Here is a 23688-nt window from a genome sequence, read left to right as displayed (position 1 = left end):
GTCACACATCTGCCGTTACAATTTCACAAATTGTGTTAATTTGTTAGATTATAAAGCTCTCCTCCTGTTCTATATTATTTCGCTGCGATCCGATCAGACACAAGGCACAACATCAGCGACGCCCTCCTCTAATGTTACACATTCATTAAGTTGAATGTCAATATAGAGTGTCGATGGAAATGCAAGGCACTGCTTTTTTGGCTGTTTTAACTCTGTAGCAAATCAGGAGACTTCCATAATGTATTGAATCAAATTGCGACTTTCCCTAATTATGACAGAATAGCAAAGAATTATGATAGATTGTGGTTTTTATGTCTCCTCAGCAGTTGCATTGACCAACAGGCCAATCTCCTTAAATTTCAGATATCTCTAAAGCCACCCGGACTCCTTTTATCTCTTAAATTCATCAGTTTGTTCGGGTAATTCTTCTGGCCATGATGTATCTCTGGGTTAAGTGGGTTTCCCCCCTTACACCATAAAATAAGAACTATTAAGTCCACACAGACGTTCCATCCATACGTTCAGGATGACACAGCTCATAAAGACCTTATAGCCATAAAGTAGATTTTCTCATTAAGTGAAACTGCTGAAATCACCTTATATTATACAAATGATTAAGTCAATGGTGACTCTTTTTACCATCCTGATGAATGAAGCATAATGGCAGGCTTTGCCACCTTCTCTCAGCCTGTCAGGCCGTCTCAGTGCTCTTTTCCTCTCTGCCTCTTCCCTTCCTCTAAAAACCTGACCTACCCGCAGCCATTCAGTGAGTGTATCATAATGATACGGTAGTAGTGGCGATGCGAGGCAAGTGGGCCTATAACTCAAGTGGCAGCGGGGAGGAGAGGGGAGAGAGGGAAGGAGTGAGGAGACGGATGGAAGGCTAGAACGGAAGGAGAAGGTCTGACTGCTTGTCGGCTCTCACTGATGGACGACGGGCCGGCGGTGAGAGGACTGACCGCTGCCTACTCACTGTCGCCGTGTCAAAGAGAGGGCATCCATTACTGCGACTGGGGGATGCTTTAGTCAGCATGTAGCTAAAGACATGCGGGCCTCTGGGTTTGAATCCCAGTAGACCCGAGGTGCACATTGTGCAAGAGACAGAAGTGCAGAGGACAAAGAAATCTGACCTCCCTTAATTTATTTCTCAGTGCTATACTTTCAGTGATAAGACTATTATTCTTAATGATGCAGGGAATTTACCCCAGGCATCCTGAGCCACCCAAGAGCCACCCAAGACCCCAAATGTTCCACATTCACTTAGATTAATGTGTAATTGTACACCACAGTTGCCAGTGGTGGAAAGTACATCACTCCATTTACTCAAGTGCTGTACAAGTTTGAGGTACTTTTACACACTTTATCCACTACTTTATAGTTCTAACCCACTACATTTCAGAGGGAAATACCGTAGATGTATTGCAATCTACTTTACTCTGACATTAAAAAAAACTTGTGATAAGCTTAAGAGATACATTATTAAAGATAAAACCAGTGGCTCTCAACTGGTAAAATTCGGTAAAATCCAATATTTCCCCCAAATAGGGCAAAGATTACAGAAAAGTCCAAATTATCAATACATATTTGTGTAGCAAAAACGTCTAGTTTAATAATGTGATTTATTAAGTATATTTCCATTTGTCTGCATAAAGAGTACTTTTACTTTTGATACTTTTAAGTACATTTTGCTGATACTACCTCTGCACTTTTACTTGAATAGGATTTTGAAAGCAGGGCTTTAACTTGTAATGGAGTATAATTTTTTTTTTGTAATGGTACTTTTACTTAAGTAAAGGATCTGAGTATTTCTTGAACTTCTGAGGAAACCACCAGAAACCAAGAAACTACACTTTGAGAGTAAAAAGTACAGAATGTTCACAAACACCAACTTGGTGACATCTTTGAAATTACTTTAGTGAGTAAAATCTTCTTTTTGTATCAGCCTATATATACAGTGGAAGTTAGAGTAGCAGTACAATAGTTGTGCAACTAGTATAGTCTTGCATGTAAAACACCGAACCCATTCATTAAAAGGAGACCGTTTATTGAAACCCGTTGCTTCCCCCTAGCGATCGAGATCCGGAACAGCACGTGACGTTGCCCCACTTCCGTCCCCAGCGCGTCACGTGATCAAAACAAGCCAACATGGCGTCGAACATGAGCAGTTTCTGCCGATACGGGCGCCACTTTCAATCCCTTTCCATCCGTATTAAATAATAGACACAGCCTCCAGTTTGCCGTGATGTACAGTATCTGGACACACAGTCGGACAGTTTGCAGCAGTGAGTTTAGCGGCGGTAGAATGAGCTGTGAGTGAACCCTCACAGCCATGGAGGAGGTGGAAAACAATAGAGGAGTAGGTTTGTTTACAGTGCCCTAGTCTCAGCATCCAAAGCAATCTCATTTTGAAAAGTCATATTTGTACTTGTAAACAAGTTGTAATGTTTCTTTATTATCTAATGTATATTTCCTCCCTCTTCTTTTTCCCTCTGCTTGCAGACATTTTTACGAGTTCGGGCAAACAGGCAGACAAGATTGAATGGTATGTACACACAACGTTTCATCTGCTGAGTGATAGTTAATATTGCTGATTAATATACATTATACGGCTCCAACGAATTTTATGTAATTTATATGTTGTTATTAAGAGTTTATTGCCGTGCTCAGGCTTGTTTTTGGTCATGGAAAAATGAGCAGTTTTACTTAAGTGTCTGAAAATTGTAGCCTCAAGGGTTCAAAGTTCATTTATTCATCATTATACAACACAGGGTTGAACAACGAAATGCAAGCTGTAGTCCCTTCATGCTACACACACACACACACACACACACAAAAACAATTTAAATCAGGAAGAAAAAAGATGGCGAAAATGAATTCAATTTAAGATATATTATATAAAGCTTATATTTTATTTATGTATCAGTACATTTCCAGAAGTTAAATATGAAACTTATACCAAATTGAATGATGAAATGAAAAGAAATTATCACCACAAATGACTGAGCAACATTATAATATCATTCCTCATTGGTGATGTCATGTGACGGACACCTGTGGCTCCTACAGGAGGTTCTTGTGTCTAAGGAGAGAGCAGTGTGTTCCCCAAATGTCCGTCGGCTCTTGGTGGTGATAACAAATGTTTTGCGCTGGGAGCTTGCAGTGTATGAAGCCATCTGATCCCGTGGGCTGAGCTTACCGTAGCTCTTTGTAGCCCCAGTTTGTACCTCTTTATACCATTACAGTGGAGTCACAGAGCTAAGCATCTGTTTTTTGAAAAAACAAAAAGCATCACCCGGTAATCTTTCAGAAACCCGGAAGGTTATTGAACACCACTTACCCCTATTCATGTTTTACAGTGGTATTTTTCAGAATCCTCACAGACTCTTCTTACCATCGGGATTTTAAGTGTCCCAGCTGTTGCACAAACAAAAAATATTTTAAACTGTTTTTTTAGTTGCATCTGTGTTTTCCAATCCAGGTGGTCGATATTATGTATTTCCTTGCTCTTTATGTAAAACACAAGCAAAATATACCAATATAACTATAGTAAAACCTTTGATTTTGGTTCACATTGTATTGACATTTGCCATTTGCGGCTACCATCTTTGTTTGGATTAAGAAAGAGAGCCACTTGGTTAGAATGCAGCATTCGTTGATGGACCTAAAATGGGTTTTCAAGACAAGAAATGACTTGTATTTTCATGAGCCTGAGTCTGTAAGACTGAATTTCCATCATGGTCTTCAGGTCGAGTGCTGCTGCAGTTTAAACTCTGTGATATTTAATACAAATGACAGTTGACAGTTTCTTTTGCCATGCTACTAAATAAACCTGCATGATTGTCAACTTCTTTTCAGTCACCCCTGCCAACGTTAACTGAAAATACTCAAGCAATAAGAAGCAATGTAAAGCAAAAACATGCTAATATAATCAGTATATTTGTAACACTCTTGTCACATTGCTTGTTGTCTCTGTTTCAAGAAGTGTCGTCTCGAGGCGACACACAGATAACTCAGCCGTTTTCAGTCAGAGCCCATGACAAGAGCCAATGAAGACTTGGTTTAAACTTTGCCCTCCATTACTTTCTTTCTGCCCCCGTGTGGAACCAGGAATCATTCTCATGAGGGGTATAACGGCTGAGGGGGCCAGAGATCCCTGCCGGACCTAATTAGTGGCCCTTTCCCTTCTCTATTTAACAACGCTCCCCTCGATTAGCGTCAGGGGAGAATTGGCGAGGAGGAGGAGGCCGTTTCTCTTTTTAACCCTCCCAGCCCTGCTCCCTCCATCTTCTTCCACTGCAGTTATGGCGTACTGCCTTTTGTGCTCCTCCTCCTCCTCTCCCTCCATCCCTCGCCATGGTCCCTCTTGGCCTCCTCTGCTTTCCCAGCCAGCTAAAAATTAATGTCCCTGTGCGCCATTTGCAGTTAAGAAAAAACGACAGAGACTCGGGGCGCAATGACGGCTGTTCTGCTCTGTTAAATTTCTAATTAAATGTGTGTGTGTGTGTGTGTGTGGTGGTGGTGGTGGTGGTGGGTGGGGGGGCTGTGACAGGAGGGCAGGGGAGAAGGAAAGAGAGGAGAAACAGAGGGAGAGGAATGGCATGGATGTAGAGTGTAGGAAGGGGACTGAGATTGTCGCATCCGGCTCTTGTCATTTTGTCAAGTTTAGCCAGCTCAGCCTCCCCTCATTTGCTCCGAGGCTTGTAAAGAATTGAGAATACAGGGCAGGCCTTTTGAGGAGCTATATATTACGTTGCATATGATCCAATCAAGGAAGATTCAGCCGACATAAATTCCCCTCAGGTCTCTTTTTAGAATATCTCCTGTGCCTTGAAACCAGAAACATTAACGTCCAAGTTCACATGCTTGAAAACTTGAGTGATCATAAACATTTCAAACTAAATTGACATTAAAAATTTTCTGTCTTTTTCTTTTGACTTGACACCCCCCCCCCCCCCCATCAATTTCCAGCCCGTATAGGGAAGATGAAGAGGAGGAAGCCTGAGGAAGGGGGCCAGGTATGTCCGCTGTGCAGCGCCCCCTTGGCTGGGAGCGAGGAGGAGATGAGTAGACATGTGGAACAATGCCTGATCCAGGTAGTACAATCCTGGCCCTGAAACACTCCCCACCCCCCCGCCTGCCTCCAGTCGGATAAGCCTGTCAACCATTCTCTTCCTGTAGATGCTGACCAGTCACCTCTTTACTTCCTGTAGATGCTGTCCAATCACTTCTGTACATTAGTGCAGACTGACCACCTCTTGACTTCCTTTACGTGGCAGTGCTGCATTCACATCATATGGGAATAACTGTCTGAAAGACTTGACCAACACATTTTTGGCACTGCAAAGCTGACATAAACATTATTTTGATGTAGAAGCCTTATATCTGCGGTTTATCCCATATGACCTGGTTGCTTCTGATTCATTGGCATGGAGCTCCTGTATGAGCATAACAGTTAGTCCTTTATAGATGAGGGCCAGTTTGGCTTTGCTTGCTGTAGATGTAGCCCAAACAGAAAGAGATTTCCCAGTCACCTCCCTTCTCTGATTTGTAGTTGTCACCGGTCCTTCTTTCCTGTAGATGCTGAACAGTCACATTCTTTTCCTAGAGTAGACCAGAGACAACAAGTCATCACCACTAATCACCACTCCTCCTGTATCTCACCGCACTGACTGCTCCACGTTACACTAGCCGTAGAGACACTAATACCTCTTTTCCACTAGCACGCTTTAGGTGTTCCACTGCTGTACCATGCCATGTCAGCTGTGTTTTCATGATGTATTTGAGTCCTGCGTTGATCTGTACTGTACTGAGATGTTAAATGCTTTCAACCGGCGCCAAAGCTCCTTTCTTCTTGTTCCAATTCGTGATCAAATGGATAGAAGATTCTCTGTTTATCTAAACTAGCGTTTAGCGTCCTGCTGTAGCTACATGGTAACAGATGAAAATATTAATACAGTAATCTTTGCCCAAATAACTAATTACCTCCCAATGTAAATTTCTGGAGGGGTTTCATTCATGCAGCAAGTTAAATAAAGTCACCATAGCAACAAGAACACAGCAAAACAAAGCTGTTGAGAAAAGTGAGCCTACCACATTAAGTATAGGAACAAAAAGGGCGCAAGTTTGATGGTTTTGCTGTTAAAAAACAGTCAGATAAGCAGCATCTTTTCCCTTCCTGTTTGTGTTGACTTTTGCCAACAACGTGTGTGCTTACCACAGCTGGTCATGGTCTGGTACAGATAAAGCGTGCTATGGACATCTGGCCTATCTTCCACCACAGCACTGTTAAAAACAGTAAAATCATGTACTTTAAGTTGTTGAAATCTGCAACACAAAAAGGCTTCAGTTTAAGCCTGTGGTAAATATTTGCTCTGATTAACATGTGTCCGTGTGTGTGTGTGTGTGTCAGCGTGAGGGTGCGTTAGGCGACGATGACTCCGCAGACATGGATGGAGAGAATGGGCGGGGCTTTGAGGAGTACGAGTGGGCGGGGCAGAAGAGGATCAGAGCTACGGCTTTGCTGGAGGGAGGCTTCAGAGGTACAAACACACGCACCTCATCTCTATATATACAACACCATGCTGGTTTTATTTCAAAAAAAAGTTTTGTCAGCTAATGTGTGTCGTCAGTGCTAGTATGTGTGTGTGTGCTGTGTGATGATGTAGGTGTCCGGCGTAGACTGGCTGACCTGTCACGGCTCCACGCTCGTGTCCAGTCAGAGCAGAGTCAGCTGTGTGTAGACGGGCTCAGCCAGGATCGCCTCGCTTTTCCTCTGTCCGTCTGTCTCCTCCTTTGTCTCTCTCTGCTCATCCATCATTCCCTCTGTGCCTGTCCAGTGTGAGCAGTGTTAGTTCTGTGGGAGCAGTGCTGAATGTCACCAGGGAGCCAGTGGTCTGGTGGCAGTGCAGGCTGGCCCGGGGTCAGCCCAGTCCAGCTTGGCTCGGCCATACACAACCTCCTTAGCAAGAGGGAAGGAAAACACATTTAGCTGGGCAATTGACCTGCTGGTCACCACTGTGTGTGTGTGTGTGTGTGTGTGTGTGTGTGTGTGCGCGTGCCGAGAAATGCAATTATAGAAGTGGATGGGAGAGCTGGTCACTGGGGAGCACAGCTGCTCTGTGACACAACACACCTGCAGTGCTCCCACTTAGCTCTTTGTCACCGTCTCTTTTCGGTCTCTCTTCTCAGATTGTTCAAACTTGAAATGTTAGTATGTCGAACTAATTTCACTCTATTTCTCTTCTGGGGAGAGCTTATTTAGATTTCCCTAAAACAGGCCCTGCGGATAAATAGTACAGTGACGATTCTATGTAATGCTTTTGTCCAATGATTATCTGCTAATTAATACATTTTAGTTCATGCGAGATCTGAGCAAACTCGCTGGACATGAAATAACATTCTAAAGTTCACAATATTTCCACAACAAGATGCAAATATACAAATCGGGTTGCAAATAATTATTGTTTTTTTTTCTAATTGATTACTTTTTTGATTCAATGTTTGAGTCTATAAAATGTCAGCAAACAGTGAAACATGCCCAAAGTGACCAACAGTCCAAAGGATTTTCAATTTAAAAATACACTTTGACTGTGCTTCCAAATAGGGCGCAACTATATATCCATCTATATATTATCAATTATATCTGCCAATTATTTTCTCTATTAATCGATTTTTTATTCTATAGAATTCTTCTTAAAAAAACAGTGAAGAAATGCAAAATTTCTCAGAGCCCATGAAGTCTGTTTGCTTGTTTTGTCCGACCAAAAGTCCAGAAGCCAAAGAAATTCAGTTTATTGTCATGACAAAGAAAAGCGGCAAACCTGCTTGTTTGAGAAGCTGAAACCAGAGAATATTTGGCATTTTCGTTTGAAAAGTAAGAAGCGATTAATCAGCTATCAGAGTTATTTTTCTTTTGATCGATCGATTGATTAATCGACTACTCGTTGCAGCTCTACTACTGGGGAAAAAAAGGTTTCCCTCTCCTGTTCCAACACAGAAAAGCCTCCATGTACAGAACAAGGTCAATAAGAAGAAAACGTTCTGTTATAGCACTTCCGGGTGTCTGCATACTTTTGGCCATATAATCTATATAAAACACAAGAGCAGCAAATCCTAACACTGGAGAAGCTGAAAATATGTTTGTTTGATAAATGTCAAATGATTCATCGTTTATCAAAATGACTGATTGATTGTTTCAGCATTATATGCATAAGTAAAACGGCAAACTAATGCAACAGAAAGAGTCGTCGCTGCCTAAGTATAATACTTGCATTTTGTCAGTAACACTGCTTACATAGTTACATATCTCTCTACCTAATTATTGGAAGGCATGCAGTTTGATGATTGAAACTGCTCTGTGCTCCTTAATGGCCTCCCGTTGAGGCCCCGGTTATGTTTGTGGGTAAAACGTGGAGAGAGAGAAAGATGGAGGCAGACCATGGAGACGTGCACAGATGGAGGTAAAGAGCACTTGTCATCTCTGAGAGGCTCTTTCAAACTCTCTCCGCTCTGCCTCGGCTTTCATCCGCACCTCTTCCTGCTCGCCTCCGTCTCTCCCTGTTCGATCCGTTGTTAAACACACACATGCTGAGCCTCACCTGCCTCCCCCTCCCTGCAAGCCAGAGGGAGGAGACAAGACAAGACAAGACAGATCAATGTTGAAATCTCAACTAAACCGCGGCAAAGAGCAGCTCGTGGGGTGGGAGGTGGCTTCCCCACCCGTTCATCCATCTCGTCGTTAAACGAGCAGACATAGGACCCTTCTGCCGCGCTCTAATAGGGCACCTTGTGATGTGACACAGATAACTGAGGTGGCCTGGGGAGAGCGACTTGAAACGCGCGTGCACACACACACACACACACACACACACACACACTCGACAGAAGGCTCAGAAGGTGGATTTTGTCTTGAAAGCTCCTCAGTGGTTCTAACACTCGCCGCTGAATCCAGCAGACTCTCAAGAGCCAGCGGCCAGCTAGACGGATATAGACATGTTGCAGGGGGTCTCCTCAGCTGGCGGGATGAAGAGACGGCCTATCCCTCTGTGAAGTGCCACCATCCTTCCCTCCCTTTGAGAGCGCAAGGAAGAAAGGCAGAGGGAAAGGGGCCCCTTTCAAGGGGGAGGAGAGAGAGAGGGAGGCAGGGAGGAAAAAATCGAACAAGATCAGTTTATGATTCAACTCTGTGTGAGGAAAGACTTCCCTGTGTCTCGCACCGGCTTAGCTAGGTTGAAAGGACCCGCAGCACAGGGCTTTCTTTATCTGTCTAGTGGACTGTCTGTCTGTCTGTCTAAATCTCTCTTTTATGAGCTGGAAAGCAACTAGATTTTACTTTGGAACTTTACAGGATACAAGTCTAAATTTAAGGGAAATTTTGTTTTCATCATTTTATGTCTTATGCAGTCCTATTGATAACTGGGACCATGGTATGTACACTGGTACTATTACCATGGTCCCAGTTATCAATAGGACTGCAACTAAGGTTTATTTTCATTAACGATTTTGAGTAGTCATTTAGTGTATTTAATGTCAAAGAGCACTTCATTTTCCCTTTAATCAAAAGCTTTGGCTATAGCTTAACAATAACTACACAATCGGTTTCTAATGTGTCATGACTTCCAGGTTTCTGCTTGGTTAATTAAATGCAATGGTTATTTTACAGTTGCTTCAACAGTCAGCCAATCAGAACCGTGGATTTATATGTCTGGGTTCCTATTCTTTATTCAAAAAGGAAAAATTGAACACAGCAGCATCCCTTTAGTCACGATGACTTAGACAATTCAGACCATGAGCCAAAGACATCCTCACACAAGTAATCCATAGTCTTACTCGTAGTTTTCCTCAGCGTCTCTTGAAAGAATGACATTCTATTTAAATCTAACACGTTTTATTTACTTACTAAGTTTTCCTCCTTTGTCATGTTCCTAGTGTTAGTTTCTCAAATGTTTACCCAAGTTTGGAACAACATAGTTGATCCGTCAGTTTGGCCACAGACAGATGGAAAGGCAGACAAGGAGGCAGGCAGACAGATCCGGAGGTCTGATACCAGGCCGTCCTGAGGGACAGAGGGGGAGAAGTGGGGGATTATTGCAGGTTGAGATGGCCCAGAGGGATTGAGAAGAGGAGAAATCTGTGCTTTGTAAATGGACTTCAAAGATGGCCGTCTCATGTCTTTGTGTCTGTGTCTCTCTCCGTGTCTCTCTCTCTCTCTCTCTCTCTCTGACCTGTAAATGGCAGAAAGATGGAGCGATGACCTTTGACACCCCCTCTCTCTTCTTCTTAGAGGGTCCCGATAATTGCTATGGTAACGGGATGTCACCGAGGTTGGTCGATTGGTTGATCCGAGCTGTCAGTCAGCCTGATGAGTCCTTTGATCCTATACCTGCCTCTTCACATGTGTACTTGTATGTGTTGTTGTGGTGACATGGATGTAGATTGAGTGTCTGCCTCCTGCCTTGCTGTCAGGACGCCTGTAACTTGGAGGATAAAGTGTGTAATTAGTCTGTTAGGAGTCGACAATATTCAGGAGATGGTTATGATAATGAGACAGACCATGGCGGCCCTGCAGGAGCCGCCATGTGTGTATTGATCAAGCCTATCTAGCAGAAAAGAGGGGAAACACTTCATTGAGCAGGACTGCAGAGAGAGAGAGAGCAAGTGATACATGGGTAGCAGGCTTGTGCCGATTGCAGATCGGATCGTATATCGACAATTTTTTTCAATTTTGATATTAAGGCAATTTTAACTAACTTACTATCAGAACTAAGATGTTATAAAAATGATCTCTAGAATCTGCGTGCATTTAGAGATGCTTCTGGTGGAGCAGCATGTCCACCCGGCGAGTCTCTTTTCCATGGAGCTGACACCCCGTCTCATCTCCGTTCTCCATGTGCCTGCTCACCAAAACTCTGCTCTGTGCTCCGCCGGTACTTAACGTCATTGATATGATTGGGATTGTGAAGTTAAAGATGAGATAAATGGAACATGATGCAGTGATATTGTCGCACAGACACACTTTTAAAAGGGAGCTGCTGTTTGATGTAGTATGAGATGTAATGTTAATGTTTAAATATTTCAAATAAAATGTTCATGCTATAGAAATCCAAAGACAAAACAGCGTTTGGACAATGTGAAAATAGAAACGATGGCGAGAAACATTGAGCGATAAAGGGTGGTGGAAGAGAAGCAAAGAAGCAAACTGTCAAGAAAAAAGCGAGGGAAGGGGGAAAGAGTGGAAAGAGGATGGGTTGGAGAAATGTGAAAGAATAAAGGTGAGAAAGAAGGAGTGATGACTCCAAAAAGGAGGTAAAAGAAGGTGAGGAAAGGAAGAGAGGCAAAGAAGAAAAAAGAAAGGGGAGGGGTCGTCGGTGCATAATGTGAGTGAAAGGCAGTTGGAGTGGGGCTGACCTTTCCCTGGCCAGATTAGATTGGCCTGCCAAGACTGCTTAGAGGGACAGATAGAAGCACTGGGAACACACACACACACACACAGCATACACTCCGTTAACACGCTTAAGACATGTACAGTGTGAACATGCACAAATTAGGCCACATGATATCTGGTTTTGAAGTAGGCCTGCATGTGTGTCAATAAGAAAATACAGCATCATGCTATTTAGCATCTGTACTGTAGCTTATTGTACTGTATATTAAACACGCCCTGAGACACTATAACCCCTTTACTCACAACTTAAAGGGTCAGGTCTAATTACTGTGTTTCCTGTCTTTTGGTTAGGGGTCTGACTGTCCTTGGGTCCCCTTTGGATCAGGTCTTTGTTTTATTTATATTTTATGCGCGCGTATTCGGGTGGACTTTCCACAGGTCCATTTGGGATTGCACACATGAAAACCACATGAAGTCCTCTGAGCCACGTGCCCATGTTCCATTTCTTGAAACCAGTTGTTGTGGCCCACTAGCCACAAGATCAATAGTTTGATCAGCTGATTAGATTATGCCCCAACCACCACTGCCGCCACTTTGACAACACACACTGCAGCAGCACCCTTGCACCCATTAGTGCTATCTGTTTTACTCTCATCTAGTTGGTCACTCGTTCACAGCTGATTGATGAGAAGCTACCTACCTCCCCTGGCTTGGCTGACCCAGGGGCATTGTGGGTAGGATGGCTCAAGCTTCTGTCTTAGGAATAGAAGGCAGAAAGACCAACAAGAACCATTTGCCCTGTGTAACATGTATGTGCAAAGTGCGACTCCGTATCTCACTTGTCACCGCGGTGTTGCAGGTGACGTAGATCTGGAAGTCTGGCAGTGAAGATAGGACAAATACACAAAGTCCAAACGTTTCACCATGTCAGTACATTGGCTGTATAATGTAACATGTGCTCTGCCTGCCTTCTGCCATGCCCTGAAAAACTATAGCCTCAGTAGCCGAGCAGAGCCGGCAGCCTGCTAGATTTACACCGCGGGGCCATTGTTCCCATATGTTCCCCTCTGCCGTCGAGACCAAATAAAAGTTAAAAGGTCCTTTTTATTTGATCACTAAAAACCATGGGCCTGCTGTAAAACGGCTTAGCATTGGTGGCGCGTTTTATCACAGCGGCTTTCAGTCGTCCCAGGCTCACATTTCTCTCTCCTCCCTCCTCATTTAAATTTTTCTTTTTTTCTAGAGTGAGAGTGAAATAAATTACAGAGTTAGGTAGGAGGAGAAGCGGCAGCAGATGTTTAAATCCCAGAAGACCCTCGGGGGCGAGCCCGAGCGGCTGATTTGCACCTTGACAAAGACACCATAGTGCCAGGAGACACTGTAGTGCACTGAGACCAACTGTTACAGGAAGTCAAGTATCGAGACTCACACACACACACTGGGACAGGGGGTTAAATAAGATGGCTGTCAACTCTGTCTAGCTTGTATCTGGTCCCACACACACACACACACACACACAGAGCACACTTGTCCAGCTGAGAGCTTGTAGAAATTGGGATAGGTGTAAATAAGGTGGCTGTCATGCCTGTCACAGGCAGACACACACAGAGACACCTTGAGAATCACATCTTAAGTGAAACACAAGTGCGTGCACACACACACACGCACACACACACACACACACCCCCCTACCTACCTTCAAGTGCTCGAATAGTCAGGGTGTAAGTGACATACACACATGAACACTCCTGCACACACACCTTACCAGCTTTGCGTGGTAGATAGACATGGTGTAAGTGACAGGTAGACTGACTCACACACTTGCGCGCGCACATACACACACACTCCTTCAAGGGTTTGGAGAGACAGGGCCTAAGTGACAGAGGGACAGACAGTCTCAAACAAACACTGAAGAGACGCCTCTAAGTGACGGACACACACACACACTGCCGGCTCTGTGGCTGAGTGGAGCTGAAGGCAGCGGTGAGGCAGCGGTAAGGGTTTGTCTGAGCGTTCATCACTGGGTTTATAGAAGTGCCACTCACACACACTCCCACACACTCCCTCTCTCCCTCTTTCTCTCTCTCAAAGATTGATGGGTGAGGCGTCAGCCTTCATCACTTCACCCCATGTCCAAACGCTGTCTCTCTTCACCTTCTGCTCCCTGACCAAATCTTTCTCTCTGTGAATCCTTAATTGGTCAGGAAAAAGTGAAGTTTTAAAAGAGCTAAATTCAAGATCTTCAAGTTTGTCTCGAACACAGTTATTTTTAGTTTAGTGATTTGATCTTTTTTTTATTTTTTACTTATTTTGCTGCATCTTTTAAATCTGATTCTAGTTTCTATGCTGAATAATGTCTTTGTATTATTTTCACAGGAACAGGTTTTGCCACGTGTAGTATCAAGGAGAGTGCGGCGGACAGCGACGCTGACCTAGACGTGGACGGAGACGACACCTTGGAGTACGGCAAGGCGCAGTACACCGAGGCCGACATCATCCCCTGCTCTGGAGCCGGAGAGGACCAAGGAGAGGCCAGGGAGAGGGAGGCGCTACGGGGAGCCGTGCTCAAGTACGAAAAGCCTCAACCGCCACACAGTCAAACTAGCAGAACACTAACTGAACTAAACCACTGTTAGCGAAATGGAATGCACCCTCACGGCTCTGTGTGTCTCTGTGTTGCAGCGGGGGGATGCCTTCTAACAGAATAACGCCTGAATTCTCCAAATGGGCCAGCGATGGTAAGTAGGGCCAGAAAAATGTCATCTATGATGACATTGATGTATGATGTATTCCTGCAGAAATACGATGTTTAATCTTTTGAATTCTGTATGTTTGCTCAATAATAAGCATGGGTGGCAATGGCCGTCATCATTTTGAGAGATGGATTAGTTTATTTTTCTTCATATATGGTTACATTGGTTGTGCTGCAGAAATGGTCCTTGGCATTGATTTAAAAGCTTTTATTTCACGGTATCTCCTTGTTTTGGCTGATGTCGTTTGGATGTAGCAGTGAGGTGCGTCAATGTTTATCGCAACCAGAACAGTCACCATCCAGTGTTCACCATGACACCTGTTTGTGTGTTTTACAGAGATGCCTTCAACGAGCAACGGAGAAAGCAGCAAGACAGACCCCAGCACTCCTTCATCCTCCTCTTCCTCCTGCGCCCCGCGCACCTGTAAAAACAGCGAGATCGAAAAGTAGGTTACGCATATATATATATATATATATATCTGCACACTCTCATCATGTTTTAGTTTTAAAAGAGACAGAAAATGACTGCCACATTTCAGACAGATCACACACACACACTCATGGTGATTCTGTGACTTTCTGATGAGTTTTCTTACTTGTGGAGAGTCAACTTGTAGAGGGACATAAATTATGCATTTTCTGTGGATTCTGTTTTTGCTGGGTGTGTGTGACAGGGAGGGTCTCTCCAGGTATTGATTTTTTTCTGCAGTCGTGTTCTCTCAGAGCACAGAACTGCCTCAGCATCATTAATGGGGACATAGACACAAGCAGATACTCGGCACACACACTGGTTTCAAGGCCGCAGTGTGAAAACACGCGCAAATGTTTGTTCACACCGGTGCACGCACATGCCTCCAACAGCACCGTTCATGCACAGAGACATTGCTGACACTGAACATCACACACGTGGGATTCATACAGGTAGCTCTTAGATGTCAGACGTTGTTTTGGGATTTTTGTATTGTTTGATTATGGCTCGACTCCCAGTTGGATTTGGGGAATAGACTTATCGACCGGTTGGATGTGGGGAAAACAAATTATCCTCATGGCACACATTGTCCAAAAACTGCACTAAATAATGAACTGTCATGCAAACACACACGTATTATGTTTGTTTCCCTTATTGGTGCTCCACTCCTGTTGAATATTGCAGATTTCCTATCAGGGGCATCAAAGCCTAATCCTAAACTATGCTGTAGAACAGACATTGTTCCACTCTGCCACCAGCCCTACCAGACTATACTCCAAAAATGTTAATTTCTTAAAATGATGTCACATCGACCTGCACGTGTGACTGCAGCTGGAGGCTGGATTGGACAAAAAAAAAAGTCCCCTCACCTCCCCTCAGCTGTGTTTCAAACACACACACACACACTCAAGCAGACACACTGCCCTATCCATTAGAACACCGTGTGTGTGTGTGTGTGTGTGTGTGTGTGTGTGTGTGTGTGTGTGTGTGTGTGTGTGAGAGAGAGAGAGAGAGAGAGAAAGGCCAGCGCTCTGTAATTCCCTCATTTCCCTCTCCTCATCCATATTCTGCCACAAGTAAACAATCTCTCTCTCTCTCACTCTCACACACACACACACACACACACACACACCCTGTCCCCTGCATGGGTAATAGAGGTCAGCTCATTGCGAGAGAGAAACGTAGGTGGGCGAGCGAGCAAAGAGAAAGAGGGATTTGGTTGATTGGTTGCGTCTGCATGTCTGGCATATTCTCCTGTCCTTTTGCCCCATGCGATTACTGGCACACACACACTGAGCTGGGGTCAGCCTGCTTGTTGCCTTCTATCCCAGCCCCTATTTCTTAAAGTGATTTCCTTTGTCCACCTGAAGTGCCTTTTTAAGAATACCCCCTAAAAATCACTACTCTCATCTCATTTTCTTAACCTTCCGCTCTTCAGTCATCTCCTCAGGCAGAATGTTGCGGTGTAAATGATTGGAGTGTTGCAGAGGAAACTAATGCCAGAATTTTGAATTAAGGAAGGTCCAAAATGCGTATTTACTAAAAAATACTATGTTTAAGAATTGACTAACTTGTATGCTCATGACTGTATGCATGGTTGCAGCTTAAGTAAGATAGAAACGTTCCCCGTCGCCTCTGGGAGGGCTGCACACGATGAGTGCTTCATTTAAATGATCAATCGGCACTCAGTGTGTGTGTGTGTTTGCCATATTAAATATCAGCAGATGGGATAACTGGTGAATAAGCAGAGCAGCTTGAAGTGTATTGATCAGAAACAGCACTGCAAGGCAAGAGTGTGTGTGTGTGTGTGTGTGTGTGTGTGTGTGTGTGTGTGTGTGTGTGTGTGTGTGTGTGTGTGTGTGTGTGTGTGTGCTGAGCGAGGGGATGCATTCAATAAGTTGTTGTGGTGTGATCGTCCTCGTTTTACTTTGTGTGTTTGTGTCAGAGAGAGAGATGTCGGCAGGGCAGTGTGGCTGAGTAGGGAGGCAGTTATCGGACGGTGCTGTGCGCACACACACACACATACACGCTGGTATGTGAGTAAGAAGTTTTTAGGGCCACATCATTCCCTTTCTCATGTTACATTGCATTAAAAGGATTCCAATTAGCATACAGGTTTTAAATTTGGGAATCGGCAGATATCCTGAGATGAGGTTTCAGAATCTGTATTAGAAGAGGAAAAGGCGGATCGGAGCATCCCTAGTAGAACGTCACTTGATTTATAAAGCACATTTAAAAACAAGGCAGGCTGACTTAAAGTACTGCATGATTAAAAATCAGATCAAATCAAATCAAAATCATCAGTGTAATGACAAGTAACACAGATAGAGAACACAGACTGGGAAATTACAGGGATAAAGGAATGTTCAAAAATGCCGTCTGTTAGCCATTACCTGCCACACACCATACATTGCATCAGAATAATGTTGGTATGGGAATATTATTTTATTAAGCTTAATCTCATTTCAGAAGAAAATGTCATGTTATGACTTTGTTAAGGCCAGACTGTAGGGGTGTGTGTGTGTGTGTGTGTTGCAACATGATGTCTAGCTGAGGTCTTAGTGGCCACCTGGAGCAGAACATGCCTTAATCTAAGTATCCATTTAAAGGGAGCCAACTAGATGCTGAATGATTGCATTGGAACAAGCAGTCAGCTGGCTGGCTGGAACAATTCCCTGCCTCACTCTTCCCCCGCTTGCTATAAATGCACGTATTTGTGGAGCTTCTGTGCCCCTCCGTCCCCAAATGAAAATGAGATTTGTCTCCTTTCGTTACATTGATACATTGTACACGTGTGTGTGTGTGTGTGTGTGTCAGTGTGTGTGGCTTTGCACAGGGCAGCGTTAGTGAAATCTCTCTCTCTGTCTCTGATCCCAGATGGGTAATGATCTGGTCGCCTCCCGGGGCGTCCTCGTTCCCTTGCTCATTCCCCTGCAAGATAAATGAGCTCTCTCTCACACACACACACACACACACACACACACACACACATCCACGTACAACGCCTGAGACGCTCTTTCCCCTCCAAGATAAATGGCCCCTCCAATGCCGCCAATGCGATTGCTGCCAAATTTGGAGCTCCAGCTGGAACAATGCAGAGAGATTTCCATGTGGTTTCTGCAAATAATTGAATCTGTCCTCAATTTGGAAGTGATGAAGCTAGATTTCACCCCCCCCCCCCCCCCACACACACACACACACACACACTGCCCAGTCTCTCTCGCTGCCTCTTCCTCTCTCGTTCCTCTCTTTATTGTTGTCGCTAAGTTACATTTCTCTCCCTTTCTCCCTCCTTTCTCTTTCCCATTTCTCTTTCCCCCCCGTCCTCTGTCTCAATTCTTCTCAGCTTCTTTACAAAGCGCTGGCCCTCCCCTTCCCTTTTTGCCATCTGAGACCTACACACACACACACACACACACACACACATCAGGCTAAGGCAGGGGAAATCAATAGTGACTTAAATGTTTTATCATGGTGTGTCAGTGTAGTTAAGGCCTCGGTTAACAGGGTGCAGCAGAGAATGATGCTCCGAAGGGATTTACCACTGCTATTTTCACAGCACATGCGTGTGGGAGATTTATTTCCCTACCTGGCTAATAAAATGTTAGCTAGAATATTTTGCCAAAATAAAAAAACATAATAATTGTTACGTAATTCAATGCTTTGTGTGTGCTCGTGTTGAGAGAGAAGCTGAGTGAGGCCAAAATGTAGGTAGACAGTAGATTAAGACACAGGGCTGATTGAGATGGATGGTGGAGGTCTTCAGCTACACACAGGACACACACACACACACTAATGAAATGAGAAATAGCCCCACACACGTTGGGGACAGAGCGCTAAATAGAGGGGAGGCACAGCCATCTATCTGTCTCCGTCAGGCTCTCTTGCTGGCTTGTCGCCATAGGGATGGCTGGAGATGGAAATGCACTGCAATTTCACTTTCTTTCGCATGCATGCGCACACCATCCTAAAAGCCCCGTGAGGCAGTAACTAAGTTGGAGTAGGAGCATGTTGTTGTGTCAGTGGAAGTTGTATTTCAGTATCGGCTCCTCAAGTTTTATGATGCCAGGCCTTCAGATCCAAGGCCACAGCTTCGGTTAAAACCTACGAGGCCGGAGCCTCGTCCGTCCCACTGTGCTCACAAACTGTCTAAAACACACAGCCATGCACAAACACAGGGCAAACAGATGTTCATCCCAGTAGATATCCATAATTGGAGGGAGACACATAACATATTCAGACAGCAATACTCACTGCCGTATTAGATGCAGACTGAACAATGTAGATCCAGGTTGGCCAAAAGATTTGATGGTATGTTTTAAAGCAGCGTAAATAACATTAGTCTTCTCCTGCATTCCCACATTCATGGAAACTTATAAATATATCATACATTTCCTGACCTAGAAATACCTTTTTAGCTTGCAACCCAAATTAAACCGTTAGCGTGTTTCTGTAAGTCTACATGACATGTTTGCTAAGCCTGGGTCCCAGTGACTTATACATTTTTTTGTATTTTGGCTCCAAGACTGAAAAGGTCGAAAACCCCTGAGCCAGCTTAAATCAGTGACGCACACAAATAGCACAAAGGCCTTAAACTCAAGGATTTGTACTTGTGGTTCTTGCTGGTTGAGAGGCTGTTTATCTCCCTGCGTGTCACATTTAGCCCCAGAGAGTTGTCTTTGCTTTCCCTGGCCCTGTGAAATCATCCTGTTCTCCTCTTTTACCTCCATTAAATCTCTGCACCTCCGCCATCCCCCCTGTAAACTCCCACCCCCCACCACCACCTCCCTGTCTCCCTGTTTAGATGGCCAGAGACGCATAAAGATAGATTAATGCGTCTTTTTTATAGCTTTGGGAAATTAGACAAATTTTTGAATGTGGTTTTCTATAAATCAGCTGTGCTAAATGAATATTCATTGTAGGGATAAAAAGGATAATGGAGAGGAGGCAGGAGAGGCGAGTGTTGTTGGGAGAAAAGGAGAATCTTTTTTTAAGACTAAAACTTTTTTTCCGCCTCCGTTCTTCAACTCACTCCGGACAAGGAAGGAGGGCTTTATTGGAGCTGTTAAAAGGGAGAGACGGCCTTGTTTGAGGGACAGCCCCCGTCCAGTGCCGTCCAGCCCAGAGTCTACTGCCGCTTTATAAGCTAGCTGGCTAATCAAGACTAAATGGCTTTTTACAAGCTCAGAACTAATAAGAGGAGAGGGTAAAGCAGTTTATAAGGCATGGAGTGGCGAGTCAGGCTGGGAGTCCAAACTAGGTCTTTATAGACACGGGATGGTGATGGGGTTACAGGGAGGAGCTAGAGTGGGTCGACTTTTCCCAGAGACCTTTATGGAGGAAGCAAAACCTCCTGCTACATTTGTGTTGGCAGAATAGAGTGGTCTCCTTCAACCAGAGGACTTCAAGTCCCTGTGGCGACAATCAACCTGCTTAAATGTTCCTGAGCAAGAGAAGTCCCGACCAGACTCAGTAGTGCTGTAGCTGATCCGGACGTCTGATTTCCCTGCGGAGGAAGGAAATTGACGTGAATCTCCATAAGAATCCTTAAAATATAAAAGCTATTAAGTTTAAAGTGATAGAAAATCAGAGACATCTCAAAGGCTGGAACCAGAGAAACAAAGATGTTCTTGCTTGAAAAAACTACCTAAACGTTTAATCGATTATCAGTAGTTGCTGATTAATTGTTACAGCTCAAATAAACAGTAATCTAATAAAAGATACCATTCAGTCGAGGCAGAAAAAAAAAAATACTTGATCTAGGTTTTCATTTTTAAATATCATGAAATATAGTTCCTGTACCTCAGAATTCCTGCCAGTTGTAATGCTCGGCAACATGTAGCTAAACAGGAAGTGGTACATTTCAGAAGACCAGACTGGGAGCTTTAAATTCCTGACGCATTTTGAAATCTGGCTCAATTACACACATCAAGAGAAACAAAGTTTCTCAAGTTATAAGTGGCCAAGTTATAATCTGGGAATTCCCTGTAGTAAAATGACTACAGCATAATTTCACAGATTTAAGAGACAGAATGAGGAACTTTTTGGACATCATCATTATCTCCTATGGTAGATGGTAGTCTGCAGTTGTCTGCCAAAAAGAGATTGAACTAACTGCAAACATGAAAGCGTCTCTGCAGCTCCACAGTGTGTGTTTGAAGACGTCTGGTGATAGCCATGCAAACCTGAAATGTTTAATTTTGATTTAATCTTCAATTTAGTTTAAATGTTCAATTTACTTTAATGAGCTTGTTTGATGATCGGAATCAAGAAAATAAGTTGTAAAGCTACTGATATTGTAGTGAAAATGCCCCCCCCCCCCTTTTCTTTTCCCTGCTGCCTCTGCCGTCTGAGGATGCATCAAATGAAGCCATATCCTAGGCCACACACACACACACACACACACGCAGCCACTTAACGTTCTTTTTTGCTCTCGCCCTCCCTTCCCTCTCTCCGCTTGTCCTTCCCCATCTAGATCAATACCATAGATCAGCTAGCTATCAGGCTGCAAAATGACCACATCACCATAAACACACACACTCGCTCCCTTTTTAACACACACACACACACACACTGCCAGAGAACGAGTGGATGGCCATAATAAACAGACGCTGGCTTGTGCGGCCTCGTCTCGCTGCGCCAAATCAGCAGCAGCAGAAGAGTTGTGGTCTGCTCGTCGGCCGTATTGATTTAGTTATGGCTGCTTCATATGCTGTCAGACAGTGTTAAACGCACATTTTCTGTTATCATGCTACACATTAATCAGAGGCTGCTTAGAGGCAGGAAGAAAGGGAAGTGCGGCGGATTGAGTGAAGGAGGGAAGAAGTAAGGACACGAGGGGAAGAGGAGATTAATTGCAACATGAGGACAGATAGAAAAAACATGAGAGAGGCGATGCGGAGGATGAAAGGTGAACATGAGATGTTAGAAAAAGAACAGGGCGCTTTACTTAAAGTCAAAACGGGAAATTGAAGGAATAAATGAGGGTGGAGTGCGGGGGAAATTTAAAGGATGGAGGGAATGAGCAAGGGAAGGGGGCTAAAGTTGTAAATCTGCCGTAAGACGGGGCCTCTGAGGATACAGCCGTGTTAATTAGAAGAATGTCATACTACATATTGAACAGAGAGAGAGAGAGAGACATGAAGGGGGGGGGGCTTTAAAGATGCCCGACTTTGTATTGAGCTGCAGAGACGGAAGGTAATGTCAAAAGAGGATTTCAATAGAAACACAGTGAGTGACAGAGAGCAGGTTTGCACTGCAGAATCGTCAGATGGCCGTGGATAATCGAACATTGACACATTTATGTAAAGATAGGAGTAAATGAAATTCTTGTTGGGGGAATGAACACATAATATTTTCATATAGTATGGTCACAGAAGAGTGTCAGGTCTGGTGGTGTTAAGGTCAACCACCAAAAAGTTAGAGCTAGACTGCTGCTTGGTTGTTTTCTTGGGTTCAACACACAGAAGAAGAGATTTAGCCAATTTCCTGTTGTTTTTATGCGTCAGTTTAAACAAAGGACTTTTCAAAAACCACCTGAAAACACTAGTGTGGAATTTTACACACCGCCTCATACCCGTCAATATGTCTTCTAATGTCTCTCCCCCCTTCTTTCTTCCTGTTCCTCTTCCCCAGGGTAACGGAGGAGGAGTCCACGGCTACCACCATGGAAGCTCTGAAGGCTCGAATCAGAGAGCTGGAGAGGCAGATACTGAGAGGAGACAGATACAAGTGTCTCATCTGCATGGTGAGGATTACATTCGTACAATTGTTCTGCACATCAACGCTTAGTGGCGGCATTGTGCCAAATGGAGCGTTTGTAAAACTTTGTGTAGTTGCATATAGAAGTGCAGCCGTGGTTCAGAGGATTGGCAGGTGCGAGGATTAGTCGTAGCCAATTTCCCATTTTACTTTTTGCTTTGTTTGACCTTAATGAACAGCGCCCTCCTCCTGTCTGCCAGTATAGCAAATGTCCAACCAGATGCACACAGATACTGCGTCCCGATCTAGTGGTAAACAAATCATTTGTCATTATTAGGCCAAACGTCATAATGTGCCGACACTGCCTGCGCCATGTCAAAGGCTTCTCCAAATGCGGTGCATTCTGAAGTATCCCATTACCCACGGCGCATTGGACGTTTTTTGAAAGGAGGCTGCAGGCATTGCTTGTGAGCCTATGGCCTTCCTGAGGCTAGAATATCCCATTTGGGGAGGAGGTGCAGGGTCAGTGTGGTCCTCCGATTCTCGCTCCTTTCGAGGATTCAGCCCCTGAATAGGACCACAGTCGCTGTAAATAATCTGTAATCATAGTGGTAATCCACAGACTCATATTAAATAGGAAGTGTATTGTGCTGTATGGTGGATACTCCTTCATGTGTGCATGCATGAACTGAATGCATCCCATTTCCCTCAGTTTATTGGATGTCTAAGCAGCTTTAGAAGCGCGTGAGTGGTGGTGTTGTGTTTCCGCCGTGTTGTGGTGGTTTGTGCTCTTGCATGGCTTTCGAAGTCAACCGAATGTGTGCTGGGATGAGAGAGCTAATGTCGTTTCGTTTCACCATCGGATTTAAACCAAGGGCCTCAGTGAAATGTATTCATGACCAGGCAGCACGTGTGAGAGATCAAATCTAGTATTGCATTGTATCTAGTATACGTGTGAAGATGGTTCTGAGCTGTACAGCATGCATAGGTGATCGATTGGACTCCCAGATCAATAATATAAGCCACATGTTCATCCATGACAATCTGAGTCAGATTGAGGGACGTTGTCAATATTCATGTTCATCAGATGCTTGAGATGCGACTAGACTATACCTGCACCCACCCCCCCCCCTCCGTGTTTGTGTTCCCCACTTTGTGTCAAGCACCCATGATCATCCTTCAAGCTTCTGGACAGTGCAGCGTCGGCATCCTGTGTGTGTGTGTGTGTGTGTGTGTGTGTGTGTGTGTGTGTGTGTGTGTGTGTGTGTGTGTGTGTGTGTGTGTGTGTGTGTGTGAAAAGCGGGTAATTACCGACGCCTGCGCTTCCTAAAGGTCGCTGGGTGCCTGAGGTGACGCGGAGGGCAAGGCACAGCGATCGATCAC

The 23688-nt window shown here is 44.3% G+C and overlaps 1 protein-coding gene across 2 annotated transcripts in view; it reads left to right on the top strand.

The window, feature by feature from the left end:
* The window catches only part of rnf220a (ring finger protein 220a), a 138975-nt gene that overhangs the window by 109048 nt on the left and 6239 nt on the right, over positions 1–23688 (top strand). Inside the window, exons 5-11 of one of the 2 annotated variants that reach the window (XM_070919172.1) lie at positions 2500–2542; positions 4969–5015; positions 6410–6539; positions 13760–13952; positions 14066–14121; positions 14473–14581; positions 22240–22351. In XM_070919172.1, the coding sequence (XP_070775273.1) occupies positions 2500–2542; positions 4969–5015; positions 6410–6539; positions 13760–13952; positions 14066–14121; positions 14473–14581; positions 22240–22351 (690 nt within the window). Of the gene's footprint in view, positions 1–2499; positions 2543–4968; positions 5094–6409; positions 6540–13759; positions 13953–14065; positions 14122–14472; positions 14582–22239; positions 22352–23688 lie in introns of both variants that reach the window. The other variant, XM_070919171.1, reaches the window with a different exon arrangement.

Source organism: Enoplosus armatus, chromosome 14 (genome assembly GCF_043641665.1).
Source record: "Enoplosus armatus isolate fEnoArm2 chromosome 14, fEnoArm2.hap1, whole genome shotgun sequence".
Taxonomy (NCBI): domain Eukaryota; kingdom Metazoa; phylum Chordata; class Actinopteri; order Centrarchiformes; family Enoplosidae; genus Enoplosus; species Enoplosus armatus.
The sequence above is the reverse complement of the archived record's forward strand: the minus strand, read 5'-3'. Positions and strand labels throughout refer to the sequence as shown.